The 16,706-nt window shown below is 38.8% G+C and overlaps 1 protein-coding gene across 7 annotated transcripts in view; it reads left to right on the top strand.

Annotated features, from left to right (window-relative positions):
• SLC12A6 (solute carrier family 12 member 6) overlaps positions 1-16,706 on the top strand; it is a 108,018-nt gene that overhangs the window by 11,041 nt on the left and 80,271 nt on the right. The window contains exon 1 of one of the 7 annotated variants that reach the window (XM_008965567.6): positions 892-8,467. The exons of 5 other annotated variants lie outside the window; for them this stretch is intronic. In XM_008965567.6, the coding sequence (XP_008963815.3) occupies positions 8,350-8,467 (118 nt within the window). In that variant the 5' untranslated portion in view covers positions 892-8,349. Of the gene's footprint in view, positions 1-891; positions 8,468-16,706 lie in introns of those variants that run through there. One more of the 7 variants, XM_003804947.5, reaches the window with a different exon arrangement.

Here is a 16,706-nt window from a genome sequence, read left to right as displayed (position 1 = left end):
ATGATTGAACCTAGGCACATGTAATTCCAAGACCAGAATTTTTGTCATTACACTGCATTTTCTCTGGTATGCTAATAATAGTTGGCCCTATTGAAACATTTATTAAGACATAATTGCTAGCCTGGGCAACATAGTGAAACCTCATCTCTCCAAAAAAAAAAAAAAAAAGCAGCCAGTTGTGGTGGTATGCACCTGTAGTTCCAGCTACTTGGGAGGCTGAGATGGAAGGATTGCTTGAGTCCGAGAGGTCAAGGCTATAGCGAGCCATGATCATGCCACTGCACTCCAGCCCGGGTGACAGAGCAAGACCCTGTATCAAAAAAAAAAAAAAAAAGTAATAAAATGACATATTCTCTGAATAACTTAGATTCTATGTTCGTAAAAAGAAATCTGGCATAAGAATAGGTATTTCATTGTCTTTTACACAAATTATGTGCCTAGAGCAGTGTAGTAGTGCTGAGTTACATCAACAGTTGTTGATTTAGTTACATTAATCATTCTGTCCTAAAGCTAATGAAGATTTTGACCCAAGTCTCAGTAGATCTAAAAAATTTTGTTTTGGATTGTGTTTTCATTTTCCTTTCCTCACATTTTTAGAAATATGTCCTTAGTTTTAACAATATGTTGCTTAATGTCAGGTTTATTTTCTATACACTTTTTTTGTGTTGACTAGGAGCCCGTTTTTAATCTAGCAAGCATTTCATAATGGATGAATGAAATATCTTAGATCAGAAATGAAACCCTGAGTAACTGAATGTCTGTCTTCATAGCTGCCAGTGCTACCCTCTTTGGTTGGGATTCTCAGGTCCTATCTGTCATACCTGGGCTATATTGACATTAGACTAAGGAAAAAGGTGGCAACCTTTTATAAAGAGTTGTGATATGCTGAAAGAGGCAACAGTGGCAACTGAGGACTCAGAGGCATTTGATAATGCCTGCTTTAGTATTTGAATCAGCGGCCAAAATGGCTGAAGTAGCTATCAAATTAGCTAGCCATCAACTATCCTACTCTATTCTTTCCTCTAGTGAAGACACAACTTTTAGGAAGTTGAAAAAGTAGCTGGGCAGGTGGTGGTGTGTTGTGTTCTCAAGGTTCATTCTCTAATTATAGTGCATTGGACGTATAATCCTAGTTTTGTATTGCCTTTGAGTCTATAGTTAATTTGGATAATAAGACTGTGAGCTCCTTGGGCAGGAACAGTGTCTTGCTCTCCATTTCATTCCTATTTCTTGGCACTTAGTGGGCACTCAAATATTATTGAGTGAATGCATGATCCTTTCAGCCTCAGTTAAAGCATGAGATTTTCCTGAGGCTTTAACTTGGAGAACTCTTTGCCTTTCTTACTCTACAATATGATGAATCCACCAGAAAATAATGTCTTTTATATATTTATAAATATATAAATCACCAACCAAAGAGGTAGCACTGGCAGCTATGAAGACAGACATTCAGTTACTCAGGGTTTCATTTCTGATGTATGACATTTAATTCTTCTATTTTTAGTTTTAGCCTCCAAATTCATTATATATTCACCACTGATAACATTTCATAAAAATCCATTTTCATAGACAGTTTCAAGTCAAGATTTAAAAGACTTAAGCTGTAAGTCCTTACCATCCCATGATAGTTGGTCTTTACCAAAGTAATTGATTCATTCAATTCTTTTAATAATTTTATACGTAGGCAAAATTTAGAATTTGTGATCTTTTTTATATTTTTCACTAATATTTCCTGTCTCAGTTGCAGAGAGATAAGAGGGTTTGCTGAATGTGATAAATAAGGAAAATGTGTATACATCTTCTACTTAAGAATGAGACTATACCTTTCAGGCTCTGCTATAGTGGTAGCCCTAAATGTAAGTGGTGAACAGCTCATTCTCCTGTAAGATGTTTATAGCATTTTCTAACACAGAACTATTCAGAGTGTAGTACGAGACAGTGCTGGCCCATGAGCTGTTTATTATTTGTGAGGAGATAAGTTCAGAAATTGAGTTTTTAGAAACTTGCATAGCAGTTTGATAGAACAAATTTATGTCTGTCAAATCTAATAATAACAAATTGGGGCTTATATTTGATATATATTTATTTTATTTTTCTAGTAATTCATTTTTACTATTTTTTAACAAAATTATTGGCCCATAATGAATTGGAAATTCAAAGAAAAAAAAAGTTCTTTACCAGAGATAATTTGCAAAGCAGTGTTCTAAAACAGTGGTTCACATCCTTTCATGTTCGCCTAACCTTCTAAATGATACCACACTCGAGAGGGTGCGGAGTATGGGATATAGAGTGCTCTTTCCTTACCGGTAGCCCTCTGATAGAGAATCCTTATATTGAAAATAATTTCCCACAGACTTTCCCTTAATTGTTTCAATCTTTTCACTAAATCTAACTTAAAATTTTTTTTTTAATAAATGGGTTTAATAAAACAGAACACTGGTTATTATGAGTTCTGAGCTATGCTAGTGTAACATATTAAGTTGCAGTATCAAAATACTACCCCAAAATAGACCCATTCCTCTGAAGAATGGGCATGCTAACTATTTTTAGCAGGTATAATATAGTCACAAATAATGTGTTTTACTGAAACTAATTAATAACATAAATACAATATGTATAAGATTTGGCCTAATATATAAAGCACTATGGGAGTAATGCCATTATAAATGCCCCTTTTGCCCTGGCCTGACCTTTATATCTTATTACTTAAAAATACCATAATTTTTTTAAAGTATACAAATGTAAATATTTCATACCTGTATGATTCCTGTTTATCGTTGAATAATAATTCATCATATGCCATGTACTGCAGGTTGATTATTTTATTGATGGATATCTGGGCTGTTTCCTGCTTGGGTTGTTATGAATAAAGCTGTTATATACATATTTGTTTGAATTTTTGTGGACTTACGCTTTTATTTCTCTTGGGTAAAAATACTGAGAACAAGAATTGCTGGGTCTTAGGGTAGGCATATGTTTTTGATTTATAAAAAAACTACTGGAACTTTTTCCAAAATGATTGTGCCATTTTACACTCCCCACCAATGTTTGTGCTACATCTTTACCAAAAGTCTTTTTTTTTTTTTTTTTTTTGGAGACAAGATCTCACTCTGTCACCTAGGCTGGCGTGCAGTGGCACAATTAGGGCTCATTGCAGCCTCAGCCTCCCAGGCTCAAGCAATCCTCCTGCCTCAGCTGGGACTACAGGTATTCAGTAGCAAACCTGGCTAAATTTTTCTGAATTTTGGTAGAGAAAGGGTTTTGCCATGTTGCCCAGGCTAGTCTCAAACTCCTGAGCTCAAGCAGTCCTTCCACTTTGGCCCCCAAAAGTGCTGGGATTACAGGCCTGAGCCACCATGCCTGGATGCCAACAGTCTTTTAAATCAGCAGTCCCCAACCTTTTTGGCACCAGAGGCTGGTTTCATGGAAGACAGTTTTTCCACAGACTAAGGTCTGGGACAGGCATGGTTTTGGCATGAAACTGTTCCACCTCAGATCATCAGGCATTAGATTCTCATAAGGAGCACATAGTTTAGATCCCTCGGAATTGCTGTTCACAATAGGGTTGGCACTCCTATGAGAATCTAATGCTGCCGCTGATCCGGCAGGAGGCGGCTCTCAGGCGGTAATGCTTGCCTGCCTCTCACCTCCTGCTGTGCGGGCCCTGTTCCTAACAGGCCAGGGACCAGTACCAGTCCATGGCCCAGGGGTTGGGGACCATTGTTTTAAATTGTGATTTTAATTTGCATTTCCCTGATTACCAGGGATGAGTACTGTTTCAGCGGTTTTTAGTGGTTTGCATATCTTCCTTTGTCAGTTGTTTAAATCTTTTGCCCATTTTATTTGTCTTCATATTATTGAGGCGAAGGGAATTTTTATGTCTTCTAGATACAGATCTCCTTTGTCAAGTATATGTTTTGTGAATATTTTCTCCCAGTCTGTGACTTGCCTATTCATTTTCATAATGGTGTCCATTGTATTTTTTCAACATTTTATTATGAAAATTTTCTTTTATTTTTTTCTTTCTTTCCTTTTTTTTTTTTTTTGAGACAGAGTTTCACTCTGTCGCCCAGGCTGGAGTGCAGTGGTGCAATCTCAGCTCACTGCAACTTCCACCTTCCTGGGTTCAAGCGATTCTCCTGCCTCAGCCTCCCGAGTATCTGGGGTTACAGGCACTCACCATCACGACTGGCTAATTTTTGTGTTTTTAGTTGAGACGGGGTTTCACAATGTTGGCTGGGCTGGTCTCAAACTCCTGACCTCAAGTGATCCACCCACCTTGGCCTCCCAAAGTGCTGGGATTACAGGTGTAAGCCACCACGCCCAGCCTATTATGAAAATTTTCAAGCATACAGGAAGTTGAAAAACTTTCATCGTGAACACCCATACACCCACCACCTAGATACTATCATTAACATTTTATTATACTTGTCTTTTTACATATGTGTCCATCTATCCTATTGTATGCATTTTAAGGTAAATTGCAGAATCAGTTCACCTCCCACAAATACTTCACAATGCATTATTATTAATTATAAATTAGAATTCATATAATTATGAATTAGAATTCAGTAACTGCAGCTTTTTTTCTTTTGAGGTAAACTTTTCGTACAGTGAAGGCACGAGTTTTTGTTTTTGTTTTTTTTTCGAGATAGAGTTTCACTCTTGTTGCCCAGGCTGGAGTGGAATGATCCCGACTCACCGCAACCTCTGCCTCCCGGGTTCAAGTGATTCTCCTGCCTTAGCCTCCCCAGTGGCTGGTATTACAGGCATGTGTCACCACGCCCAGCTAATTTATATTTTTAGTAGAGACAACGTTTCTCCCTGTTGGTCAGGCTGGTCTCGAACTGACCTCGGGTGATCCGTCCACCTCAGCTTCCCAAAGTGCTGGGATTATAGGTGTGAGCCACCACGCCCGGCAAAGGCACGAGTTTTAAGTGAACATTGGCAGAGTTTTGACAAATGCATGCACCTGTGGAATCCTAAACCCCATCAAGATGTAGAATATTACCATCACTCTAGGAAGTTCTTTCAGGCCCAGTCCCAGTTAATCTGTATTTCCATTCTTCCAGATCCAGCCATTGTCCTGCTTTTTCTGCATCATAGGTTAGTTTTGTCTGTTCTAAAACCTTATAAAAGTGGATTCACATATTATGTACTCTTCTGTTTAAAGCATCTTTCACCTAGCCGTAATGTTTTTGAGATTCATCCATGTTGTTGAACATATCAATAGTTTATTCCTTTTTATTGCTGAATAGTAATCCTTTGTATGACTATATCACACTTTATCCATTCTCTTGTGAATGTATACCTAAGATGTTTCCGGTTTTTGGATATTATGAATAAACTGTTGTGAACATTTTTGTGCAAGTCCTTTTGTGGGAATATATTTTCATTTTTAAGGGTAAATACCTATGAGTGGAATTGCCAGATTATAGGGGAAAGTGTGAGACCCTTTTCCATAGTGGTTGTACTAATTTATACCCCCAACAACAGTGTATGAAAGTTCTTTTTGTTCCACAGTCTTGCCAAATTTGGTGTTTTTGGTCTTATGAATTTTAGCCATCTTGGTGAGTGTAGTGATAACCTCATTGTGATAGTGTATTGTACTTTAAATAGCTATTTCTCACATCCCACCTTCTTTAATCACTCTCCATGCACATCACACACCTCAGCTTTACTAGTTTTCTCTCAGCTTTTTCTGTACTACTTTAACTTTGCCTTCAATTTTCTATGCCCCTGCACTTTTATATATAGTTCATCGTAGGAGAGAACCTGTGCAGCCAAACCAGTGCTATTAAGAACCAATGAAATAAAATTTAGGTGAGTGTATGTGAGTTTTCTTTCTTTGAAACATACTCTATGTTGCCTACCTCAGGGCATTAGAGGTTTTAAAGTTGAGTTTCACCACTTACAATGGTGACTTTGGGCAAGTTTCTTAGTCTAATGTTTCTGTTTTCGTGTTGATTAAATGAGATCGTGATGTAAAGTTTCTAGTGCAATGCAGAGTACAAACTAGGTCTTTATTGCTTTCCTTCTCTTTTAGAAGTGGTATATATTTGTAGGGTTTTCTTTTCCTTTATTTTATTTTATTTTATTTATTTTTTTTGAGACGAGTCTTGCTCTGTCGCCCAGGCTGGAGTACAGTGATGTGATCTTGGCTCACTGCAAGCTCCACCTTCCAGGTTCATGCCATTCTCCTGTCTCAGCCTTCTCAATAGCTGGAACTACAGGCGCCCGCCACCACGCCTGGCTAAGATTTTTGTATTTTTAGTAGAGACGGGGTTTCACTGTGTTAGCCAGGTTGGTCTTGATCTCCTGACCTCTTGATCCACCCGCCTCGGCCTCCCAAAGTGCTGGGATTACAGGCATGAGCCACCTCGCCCAGCCTAGCTTTTTCTTTAAAAAAAAAAAAAAAAAATTGTTTATTCCAAAACAAGGCCAGTATTCTTGCTAGCATAAATCAATTATCAACGTGATTGTGCTTTTATATTTACCTTCTTTTTTTTCTCTTTAATCCTCCTTCCCCCCTACCCTTCCTGGCCTCTGGTAACAACCATTCTACTTTCTATATTAATGAGATCCACATTTTTAGCTCCTACGTATGAATGAAAATGTGATATTTGTCTCTCTATGCTTGGCTTATTTCACTTAACATAATGACCTCCAGTTCCATCTGTGTTGCCGCAAATGACATGATTTCATTTTTACGGCTGAATCGTATTCTGTTGTATATATATTCCACATTTTCTTTATATACTCATGTGTTAACGGGCACTTAAGTTGATTCCATATTTTGGCTGTTGTGAATAGTGCTGCAAGAAGTGGTATATAACTGAATGACTAAGAATTCAAAGCATCATTGCTTCAGTTAAATTTAGCACAACCTTACTTGTCAGATGGAAGGCATTCCCAATAACAGAGGCCTTATACTACATCATCAATATGGACATTACACAGGGCTCAATTTACTGAACTCCCCTGCTAAGTACAGAGGTAGAACCTCATACTCTAAAGTCGTCAACTGAGAACTTGATACAGTTGTCTGATAAATTATATCAAGAATTAAGTATGTTATTTTAAGGGTATGCTAAAGGAACTGTACGCCACTTAAAGGGATTTTCTGGGACTTTTTTTTTTTTCTTTGAAACAGCCACTCTGTACAATACAAAAGTTCTGAACTCTTTAAACATATATATTTTTTTCTTTTTCTTTCTTTTTTTTTTAGACAGAGTCTCGTTCTGTCACTCAGGCTGGAGTGCAGTGGCGCAATCTCTGCTCACTGCAATCTCCGCCTCCTGGATTCAAGGGATTCTCCTGTGTCAGCTTCCTGAGCAGCTGGGACTACAGGCATGAACCACCACGCCTGGCTAATTTTTGTATTTTTAGTAGAGATAGGGTTTCCCCATGTTGGCCAGGCTGGTCTTGAACTCCTGACCTCAGGTGACCCGCCCACCTTGGCCTCCCAAAGTGTTAGGATTACAGGTGTGAGCAACGGCGCACAGCCGTATCTTTCATATTTTAAGTTGATATAGTGCCAGTCAGTCTTTAAAGAGGACAGTATAAAAATGAACCATTCCCGGCTGGGCACGGTGGCTCACGCCTGTTAATCCCAGCACTGTGGGAGGCCGAGGTGGGCAAATCATCTGAGGTCAGGAGTTTGAGACCAGCCTGACCAACGTGGTGAGACCCCCGTCTCTACTACAAATACAAAAAAAAAAATTAGCTGGGCATGGTGGCACATGTCTGTAGTCCCAGCTACTCGTGAGGCTGAGGCAGGAGAATCGCTTGAACCTGGGAGGCGGAGGTTGCAGTGAGCTGAGATCGCACTACTGCACGCCAGGCTGGACAACAGGGCGAGTGAGACCCTGTCTCAAAAAAAAAAAAAAAAAAAAAAGTTAACTGTTCTCTAATCTTTCTTGTGTGAAATATGAGGGCAGAGGTTGAGATCATGACATGCAGATAAGAATGACAACTTCAGTGAAGGAAATAGAGGAGCAAGCGGTAGACAGTAGTTCACTGTGAATTCTGTCCAGTCTCCAGGTTTCAGCAGCTTTGGGAAGCAGGCTAAACTGTTCTTGGGGTTCTTCAGGTTAATAACAATAAGCAAGGGTGGAGTGCTTAATCCTTTTAAGTGAATGATAAACACTGTGGAAGGCGTGTCTTCAAGCGCCCCACTCCCTCAGGGCTGTAGGTCACGTGAGCTTAAAGTACTTCCCGAATCCCAGCCACTGTCTCTTGTAGGCAGGGATCACAGTCTGAAAGGACAGCAAGGAAGAGGTAGGCAGGGAAAACTAACTGGAAGGAAGTTTAAATACAGAAAGAGCAAAGTATTATCTAACTATAACAATGCCACATTTTACTGTGACTAAGGTAGAGGACCCAGTGGAGGGGGCAGCGGCTTCGATCTCTCAAGAGCCTAGTTTAGCAGACATAAAAGCCCGGATTCAGGATTCAGATGAACCAGGTGAGTACGCAACTTGGGAGCTTTTGGAACCTATAAAATGTTTCATGAAAGAGGTAACTAGGATATCAAAATTCAAAATGCCTTCTTTAGGACAGAGAAAAGTGTTGTGGTTGAGGTGTTTTTCAGTTACTTATTTCACTCCCCTGTGTATCTGATAACTTCTCTTACTTTTCTCACACACTGGTTTGTTTTTCCCCACAATGAGTTCTGTGTTCATTACCAACAGGTGAAACTGAATCAGTGGCAATGTTTGAAGAGTTTTCAAGCAAAAAGAAAGACACAGAACTCAATTTATGTGGAATTTAGAATTCACTTTTTCCTCACAGTTTAGATTATATCTGGAAAAGACTTTAAACCCACCGAGTGGATGACATTTAAACTTAGCAGTTTACATAATATTATATAAAGAGGGAGCATGGTTCAGTAGTTTTGTACCGTGGACTTTGACTGTACTTGTGATTTCTCAGGTTATTCAGTATTTTACCTCAGTTTACCAGCTTAAACTATAATTCAATAGTGAATGGTCTAAGAATTTTTTAATGGCAGAACAAAAGTACAAGAGATGGTCATTGTGGTGACTAGCATAGCATCAGGTTAAAAAAAGTATTTGATGAATGTGATTATCCCTATTATTTTCTTTAAATGGTAACAGTTCACACTTGCTAGAGGAATTGTGGTTTTGAATTTTTAAACAAGCAATTAAATCTTTGTTAATATTATAGTATTAAATATAGTTGTAATTTGAAGCCCCTTATTTTTCAAGTCTGTAAATTGTGAGCAGCTTCTTTAATTATATGAATTAAGAATAAGGGAATAAGCTCTCAAAATTACTTTTATTTTATTTTATTTATGTTTTTGGAGATGGAGTCTTTCTCTGTCACCCAGGCTGGAATGCAGTGGGGTGATCTCGGCTTACTGCAACCTCCGCCTCTCGAGTTCAAGCGATTCTTTTGCCTCAGCCTCCCGAGTAGCTGGGATTACAGATGCCTGCCACCACGCCCGGCTAATTTTTGTATTTTTAGTAGAGACAAGGTTTCACCTTTTTGGCCAGGCTGATCTCAAACTCCTGACCTCAAGCGATCCCCCACTTCTGCCTCCCAAAGTGCTGGGATTACAGGTGTGAGCCACTGCGTCCGGCCTCAAAGTTACTTTTAATTCCGTGATTCTGTGATTCTCACTTTCCTTTATAGCATGTAACACATTGCAATTCCTTGGTGTCAATAGCGGTTGGTTATCTTTTTCTTAAAACCATTCGAGAATTTTTATGAATCTTGTTTGAAGATGCAAACTTTTAAGGAAAATGTTCCTTTTGTTTTTTCCTTCTAGTGAGATAATTTATTAGGGGAATATCAGAAAAAAGATTTTATGTAAACTCTTTGTCCGCAAGGTTATTTTCATTTTGCTGAATAGGATGATGGAAAGTGGAAAGCAAGTTTAATCTGCTTTGAACTTGAATATGATTCTCTACAACTCAACTTCAGCTCAATTAGGTTCTGTCTCAGGCCTGTGCGTATTTATTTATTTACTTATTTTTTACTTAATCCCAAATGTGATAGTAAGGCTAATGTGTATTTGAAGCTGCATTTTCTTTGCTTATGTTTTCCACCCTTACAGTTTAATCCCTTTAGGCTTTTGTCTTTGCTGTTGTCTTCGTTAATTTCATAAGCTGCAAACGAAGTCCATCTGTACCTCATTTCATTTGTTTTTTAAATTTGCTTTCTCCACCACCTCTACTGTTTTTTATTATTTCATCTTTACTAGTCCCATTATGTTTGCAGAAATTTGCTTTCTTCAGATTATAAGAGAGTGTTAAAATCATTCAATCTGTTAGCAACTACCTGTAAAAGCCATAAAAATTTGATAGTACCCAACTTTGTAATGAGTGGACATTATTAGGCGTAATTTATTTTCTTCCATAGTAATTGCTTTTAACAAGGAAGAAGTGACAGATATAATCTAAATTGAATTTAATAAGCGTTTTTACTTTGGCATTTTCCATAACAGCCCAGAAAATACCTACTTGAATAAACTATTGCTTAGCAAGTGAACAACTGCTGGTAGTATATTATCTAAATTGCACTTGCCTTTATTATAAGGTTAAATTCAAGGGTAGGAAGGAGGGAAATGTATGTCAGAACAATCTAAAAGTTATTTGTTTTTTTAAACCTAGGAGTAAAATATTTTTGAAGATAACATGATTTTTTGGAGCAGTTGCTTTCATGCAATGAGTTTTATCCCCTTGTTCTCCTAAGTTAAAAAAAAAAAAATCTTAAATTGATCATGGTTTTTTCGCAAGCACTTCCAACATTGGCCAGTTATATAACCAGTAGCATTTTTCATTGTTTTTTCTTCTGAATTTATATGGAGAGAAAAATATGTAGTGTCATATAAATTGAACATATTTAGAATGTAAATCATCCTTTAAAATGTGTTTTTTAAATATGAGATTTATTTGAACGGGACAGATGAGGAATTTGAGATAAAATAGAAGTGTGAATGTAGATAATCTAATTTTTTGAAAAGGTACAGGTATACTTTGGAAATATTGTGGGCTCAGTTCCAGACCACTGCAATAAAATGAGTCACATGAATTGTTATTTTTATTTATTTTTTTTTTTTTGTGATGGTGTCTCGCTCTGTCACCAGGCTAGAGTGCAATGGCGTGATCTCTGCTCGCTGCAACCTCCACCTCCTGGGACTACAGGCACATGCCACCACACCTGGCTAATTTTTTGTATTTTTAGCAGAGATGGGGTTTCACCGTGTTAGCCAGGATGGTCTCCTGACTTCGTGATCCGCCCGCCTCAGTCTCCAGAAGTGCTGGGATTACAGGCGTAAGCCACTGCGCCTGGCCGTCACATGAATTTTTGACTTCCCACTGCATATAAAAATGATATTTATTTATACTATACTGTAGTCTGTTAAGTGTGCAATAGCATTATGTCTTTAAAAAACAGTGTACATACCTTAATTTAAAAATTATTTTTATTTTTATTTTTTTTAAAGACAGGATTTTGCTATGTTACTCAGGCTGGACTCAAACTCTTGGGCTCAAGCGATCCTCCCCTCCTGCCTCAGCTTCCTAAGTAGCTTGGACTACAGGCATGTACTACCATTCCTGGCTCTAAAAAATACTTTATTACCAAAAAATGCTAATGATCATCTGAGCCTTCAGTGAGTAATAATCTTTTTGCTGGTGGAGGTGGAGAGTGTTGGCTCAATGTTGATGGCTGCTGCAGGGTGGGCTGCTGAAGGTTGTGGTAACTGTGGCAATTTCTTAAAATAGAACAACAATGAAGTTTACTGCATGAATTGACTCTTTTATGAAAGATTTCTCTGTAGCATGCAACGTTGTTTGATAGCATATTACCCACAGAACTTCTTTCAAAATTGGAGTCAATCATCTCAAACCTTGCTACTTAGTTTATGGAATATTCTAAAATCCTTTGTTGCCATTTTACCAGTGTTCACAGCATCTTCATCAGCAGATTTCATGTCAAGAAACTACTTTCTTTGCTCAACCATAAGAAGCAACTCCTTATCTATTCAGGTTTTATCATGAAATTGCAGCAATTCAGTCACATTTTCAGGCTCCGCTTCTAATTCTCGTACTCTTGCTATTTCCACCATATCTGCATTATTTCCTCCACTCAAGTCTTGAACCCCTGAAAGTCATCCATGAGGGCTAGGATCTACTTCTTCCCAATGTTAATGTTGATTTTTTTTTTTTTTTAAGGCTGGTCAAGTGAAGGAGTAGGAGTGAGAGAAGGAACAAAGGAATCTGTAACTGGTTATGATCAGTTAGTTGTAAATACCATTGCACTCACCAGCCTAATGTTGATATTTTTACTTTTTCCCATGAATCACAAATGTTCTTAATGCCGTCTAGAATGGTGAATCATTTTCACTGTACTTTGCTTAGATCCATCAGAGGAATCACTATCTATGGCAGCTACAGCATTAGAAAATGTAGTTCATAAGTAATAAGACTTGGAAGTTGAAATAATTCCTTGATCCATAAGCTGCAGATGGATCAAAGATGCTGTTGTTGATGTTATGCTGGCAGGCATGAAAACAACATTGATCTCTTTGTACATCTCCATCGGAGCTCTTGAGTGACCAGTGCATTGTTGAAGAGCGGTAATATTTTGAAAGAAATCTTTTTTTCCTGGGCAGTAGGTTTCAGCAGTGGGCTTAAAATACTCGGTAAACTGGCTGGGCGCAGTGGCTCACACCTGTAATCCCAGCACTTTGGGAGGCCGAGGTGGGTGGATCACCTGAGGTCAGGAGTTCGAGACCAGCTTGGCCAACATAACGAAACCCCGTCTCTACTAAAAATGCAAAAATTAACTGGGCGTGTTGGCATATGCCTGTAAATCCCAGCTACTTGTGAGGCTGAGATAGGAGGATCGCTTGAACCCAGGAGGCGGAGGTTGCAGTGAGCTGAGATCGGGCCACTGCACTCCAGCCTAAGCAACAGAGCAAGACTACGTCTCAAAAAAAAAAAAAAAATCAATAAACCATGCTGTAAACAGATTAGCTGCTATTCAGGCTTTGTTGTTCCGCTGAGCATAGGCAGAGTAGATTTAGCATAAACCTTTTTTTTTTTTTTTTTTCGTTTTTAAGAGACAGGAGTCTCACTATGTTGCCCAGCCAGCCTTGAACTCTTGTGCTCAAGTGATTGTCCTATCTCAGCCTCCTAGTAGCTGAGACTGCAGATGTGCACCATTACACCTGGCTTGTTGTATAGTCCTTAAGGGTCTTAGGATTTTCAGAACAGTAAATGAGCATTGACTTTAACTTAAAGTCACCAGCTGCATTAGCCCCTAACAAGAGAGGCAACCTGTCCTTTGAAGCGAGGCATTGTCTTGTCCTTTCTAGCTATGAAGGTCCTAGATGGCATCTTCTTCCAACATAAGACTGCTTCCTCTCCAGTGAAAGTGTGTTGTTTAGTGAAGCCACCTTCATCATTGATCGTAGCTCAATCTTCTGGATAACTTGCTATAGCTTCTGTAAAAGCACTTGCTGCTTTACCTTGCATTTTTATGTTTTGGAGATGTCTTCTTTCCTTAAACCTCATGAACCAACTTCTGTTAGCTTCAAACTTTTATTTTGCACCCCCATCAACTCTCTTGGCCTTCATAGAATTGAAGAGAGTTAGGGTCTTGTTCTGGATTAGGTTTTTGCATATTGGAATGTTGTGGCTGGTTTGATCTTCTATCCAGATCACTAAAACCTTCTTCATATCAGCAATAAGGTTGTTTAGCTTTCTTAACATTTATGTGTTCACTGGAATAGCACTTTTAATTTCCTTCAAGAACTGTTCCTTTGCATTCACAACTTGCTCTTTAGTGCAAGAGACATAGCTTTTGGCCTGGCGGCTTTTAACATGTCTTTCGCACTGAGCTTAATCATTTCAAGCTTTTGATTGAAAGTGAGAGATGTCCAACATCTTTTCACTTGAAAACTTAGAGGCCAATGTGGGTTTATTAACTGGCCTAATTTCAGTATTGTTGTGTCTCAGTGAATAGGGAGGCCAGAGGAGAGGGAGGGAGAGGGAAAAGGAAGCAGCTGGTTGATGGAGTGGTCAGAACACACACAACATTTATGGATTAAGTCTTCTGTGGGCACAGTTCATGGTGCCCCAAAACAATTTCAATAGTAACAGCAATTTCAATAGCACAGATCATCATAAACAAGTATAGTTATAATGAAAAAGTTAGAAATATTGTAAGAATTACCAAAATGTGACAGACATGAAGTGAGCACATGCTATTGGAAAAACAGCACTAAAAAGACTTGCTTGACAGGGTTGCCACAGACTTTCAATTTGTAAACAAACAAAAAATCCCAAAGTATCTGTGAAGCACCATAAAGCACAGCACAATAAAACAAGGTATGCCTGTATATTAGAACCCTGCTTAATTTCAAAACCCTGGGTTTTGAAGGGAAAAGCAGAAACTCGGACTTTCCTTACGTCTTTCTTGACTGTTTTCTTCCTACCCATTCTGTTTTCTCAGCAGCCTGTGCTCAGAAACAGTACTTAACCACACACTGTATTATAATAATCTGTTTACTTGATTCTCTCCCCTGGTACACTGATTATAAACTCCTTGAGGACTTCATCAGATCATTTTCGTATCTCCAGGTCCTAAGGTAAAAATGTGGCACATAATAAGCAACTCAGTGAGTAAGACATGCTCCCTGCCTTTTTTATTCACCAAACACATGTTCAGTATAAATATGTCAGGTATTGTACTTACTTTTTTCCTAAGGCTACAGAAGTATAAGATGTACGGGAGGATCCCCACCAAAGGCAGCAGAATGAGAGTCAGAGACTTCACTTTAAATCCCAGTCCTACTAATTATTAGTAGTGATAATTTGTTATTAATTATTACTTGAGTGACTTTTGCCAAGCTGTTTAACTTCTCAAGGACTACTTTCCTTCACTGATAAAACAGAGAATAACAGCACCTGCTTTACAGAGTGGTTGTGAGGATTACATGGGATTATGTACCATCTATAAAGCACTTAATACATATGTGACAGCACTCAAAAATAAGAACTACCTTTAGTGGTCTAATAAGAAAAAGAAACAGATTTGGATAACAGATGATAGAATAATAATATTAACTGGACGGGACCCTGGACAGGTATCTCAGAGGAAGGGACACAATTCTTGCAGGAAGGTTTAGAGGCAATGATAAACAAAAAGAACAATACAAAGGAATGAGAGCAGGGTATAGCACATGGGAAATAAACGTTTAGGGCAGTTAGCACATTGGGCATGTGGTAAAGAGATAAGAGATGAGGGAGGGAGGTAGATTGAGGCCATTTATGGAAGTGTTTTTAATTTCATCCTTTCTCCACTCTGTGGGATAGTGGGTGGTTATTGCCTTTTTAGTGATAATCTGAGGCTGGTGAATAAGTGACTTGCCTCAGGCCACATGGTGAGTAGCAGAGCCAATGTTCAACTTATAAATTCTTTGTGCTCTCCACTATACCATGATGCCAAATCCTAGCTTTTTACTAATAAGAAGAGATTACTTTATATCTTAATGTGCCTGAGCCACAGATTTTGATGTGAGCGTTATCGAAACTGTGATTTTTAAAAATAGGACCAATATAACAAAGTTTTACTGATTATTGCATTTACTTAATCAGATATGAATTTCCATTCATTCATTTATTTAGATATTTATTTCCACTGCTTCACTTGGCTAGCCTAAAAATATATGTATTAAAAAATAAAAATAAATATTATGGTTAGTATTTTTGTGAAATAATTGTTCGAGATTTTCTCCCCTGCGCCTCAAATCTTATATTGCCTATGGATTAGGCAGATTTGAATTGATAAACTTGCCTTCACTGGACACAGATTGCCATTTAGAAGATTTTCTCTCCTTTAAAATAAGGTTCTAAGGAAATTTTTAGAAATGGACCTATAGCACAATAGAGAGAGGAACCTGTACTGGTATTGAAGAGCATCTCCAAACAGTAACTCACAAGTAATACAAATGGTAGGAGAGCAAACTATGAGACAAATTTCTATTAAATGGGGTTTAAATTTTATTGAGAAGCCACAGGATGTTAGACTATTAACTAAATAATTGTTACCCATGAAAGCTTATGTTCTAAAAAAGGTGATTTGGCTGGGGTTGGTGGCTCATACCTGTAATGCCAGCACTGTGGGTGGCCAAGGTGGGCAGATCACTTGAGCCCAGGAGTTCAACACCAGCCTGGACACGGGACACACACACACACACACACACACACTTGAGCCCAGGAGTTCAACACCAGCGGGGACACACACACACACACACACACACACACACACACACACACACACTTGAGCCCAGGAGTTCAACACCAGCCTGGACACGGGGACACACACACACACACACACACACACTTGAGCCCAGGAGTTCAACACCAGCTGGACACGGGGACACACACACACATACACACACACACACACACACTCTTGAGCCCAGGAGTTCAACACCAGCCTGGCCACGGGGACACACACATACACACACACACACACACACACACACACGAGCCCAGGAGTTCAACACCAGCCTGGACACGGGGACACACACACACACACTTGAGCCCAGGAGTTCAACACCAGCCTGGACACGGGGACACACACACACACACTTGAGCCCAGGAGTTCAACACCAGCCTGGACACAGGGACACACACACACACACACACACACACACACACACACAC

Source organism: Pan paniscus, chromosome 16, assembly GCF_029289425.2.
Source record: "Pan paniscus chromosome 16, NHGRI_mPanPan1-v2.0_pri, whole genome shotgun sequence".
NCBI classification, from domain to species: Eukaryota; Metazoa; Chordata; class Mammalia; order Primates; family Hominidae; genus Pan; species Pan paniscus.
This window is presented reverse-complemented; position numbering and strand designations above follow the sequence as displayed.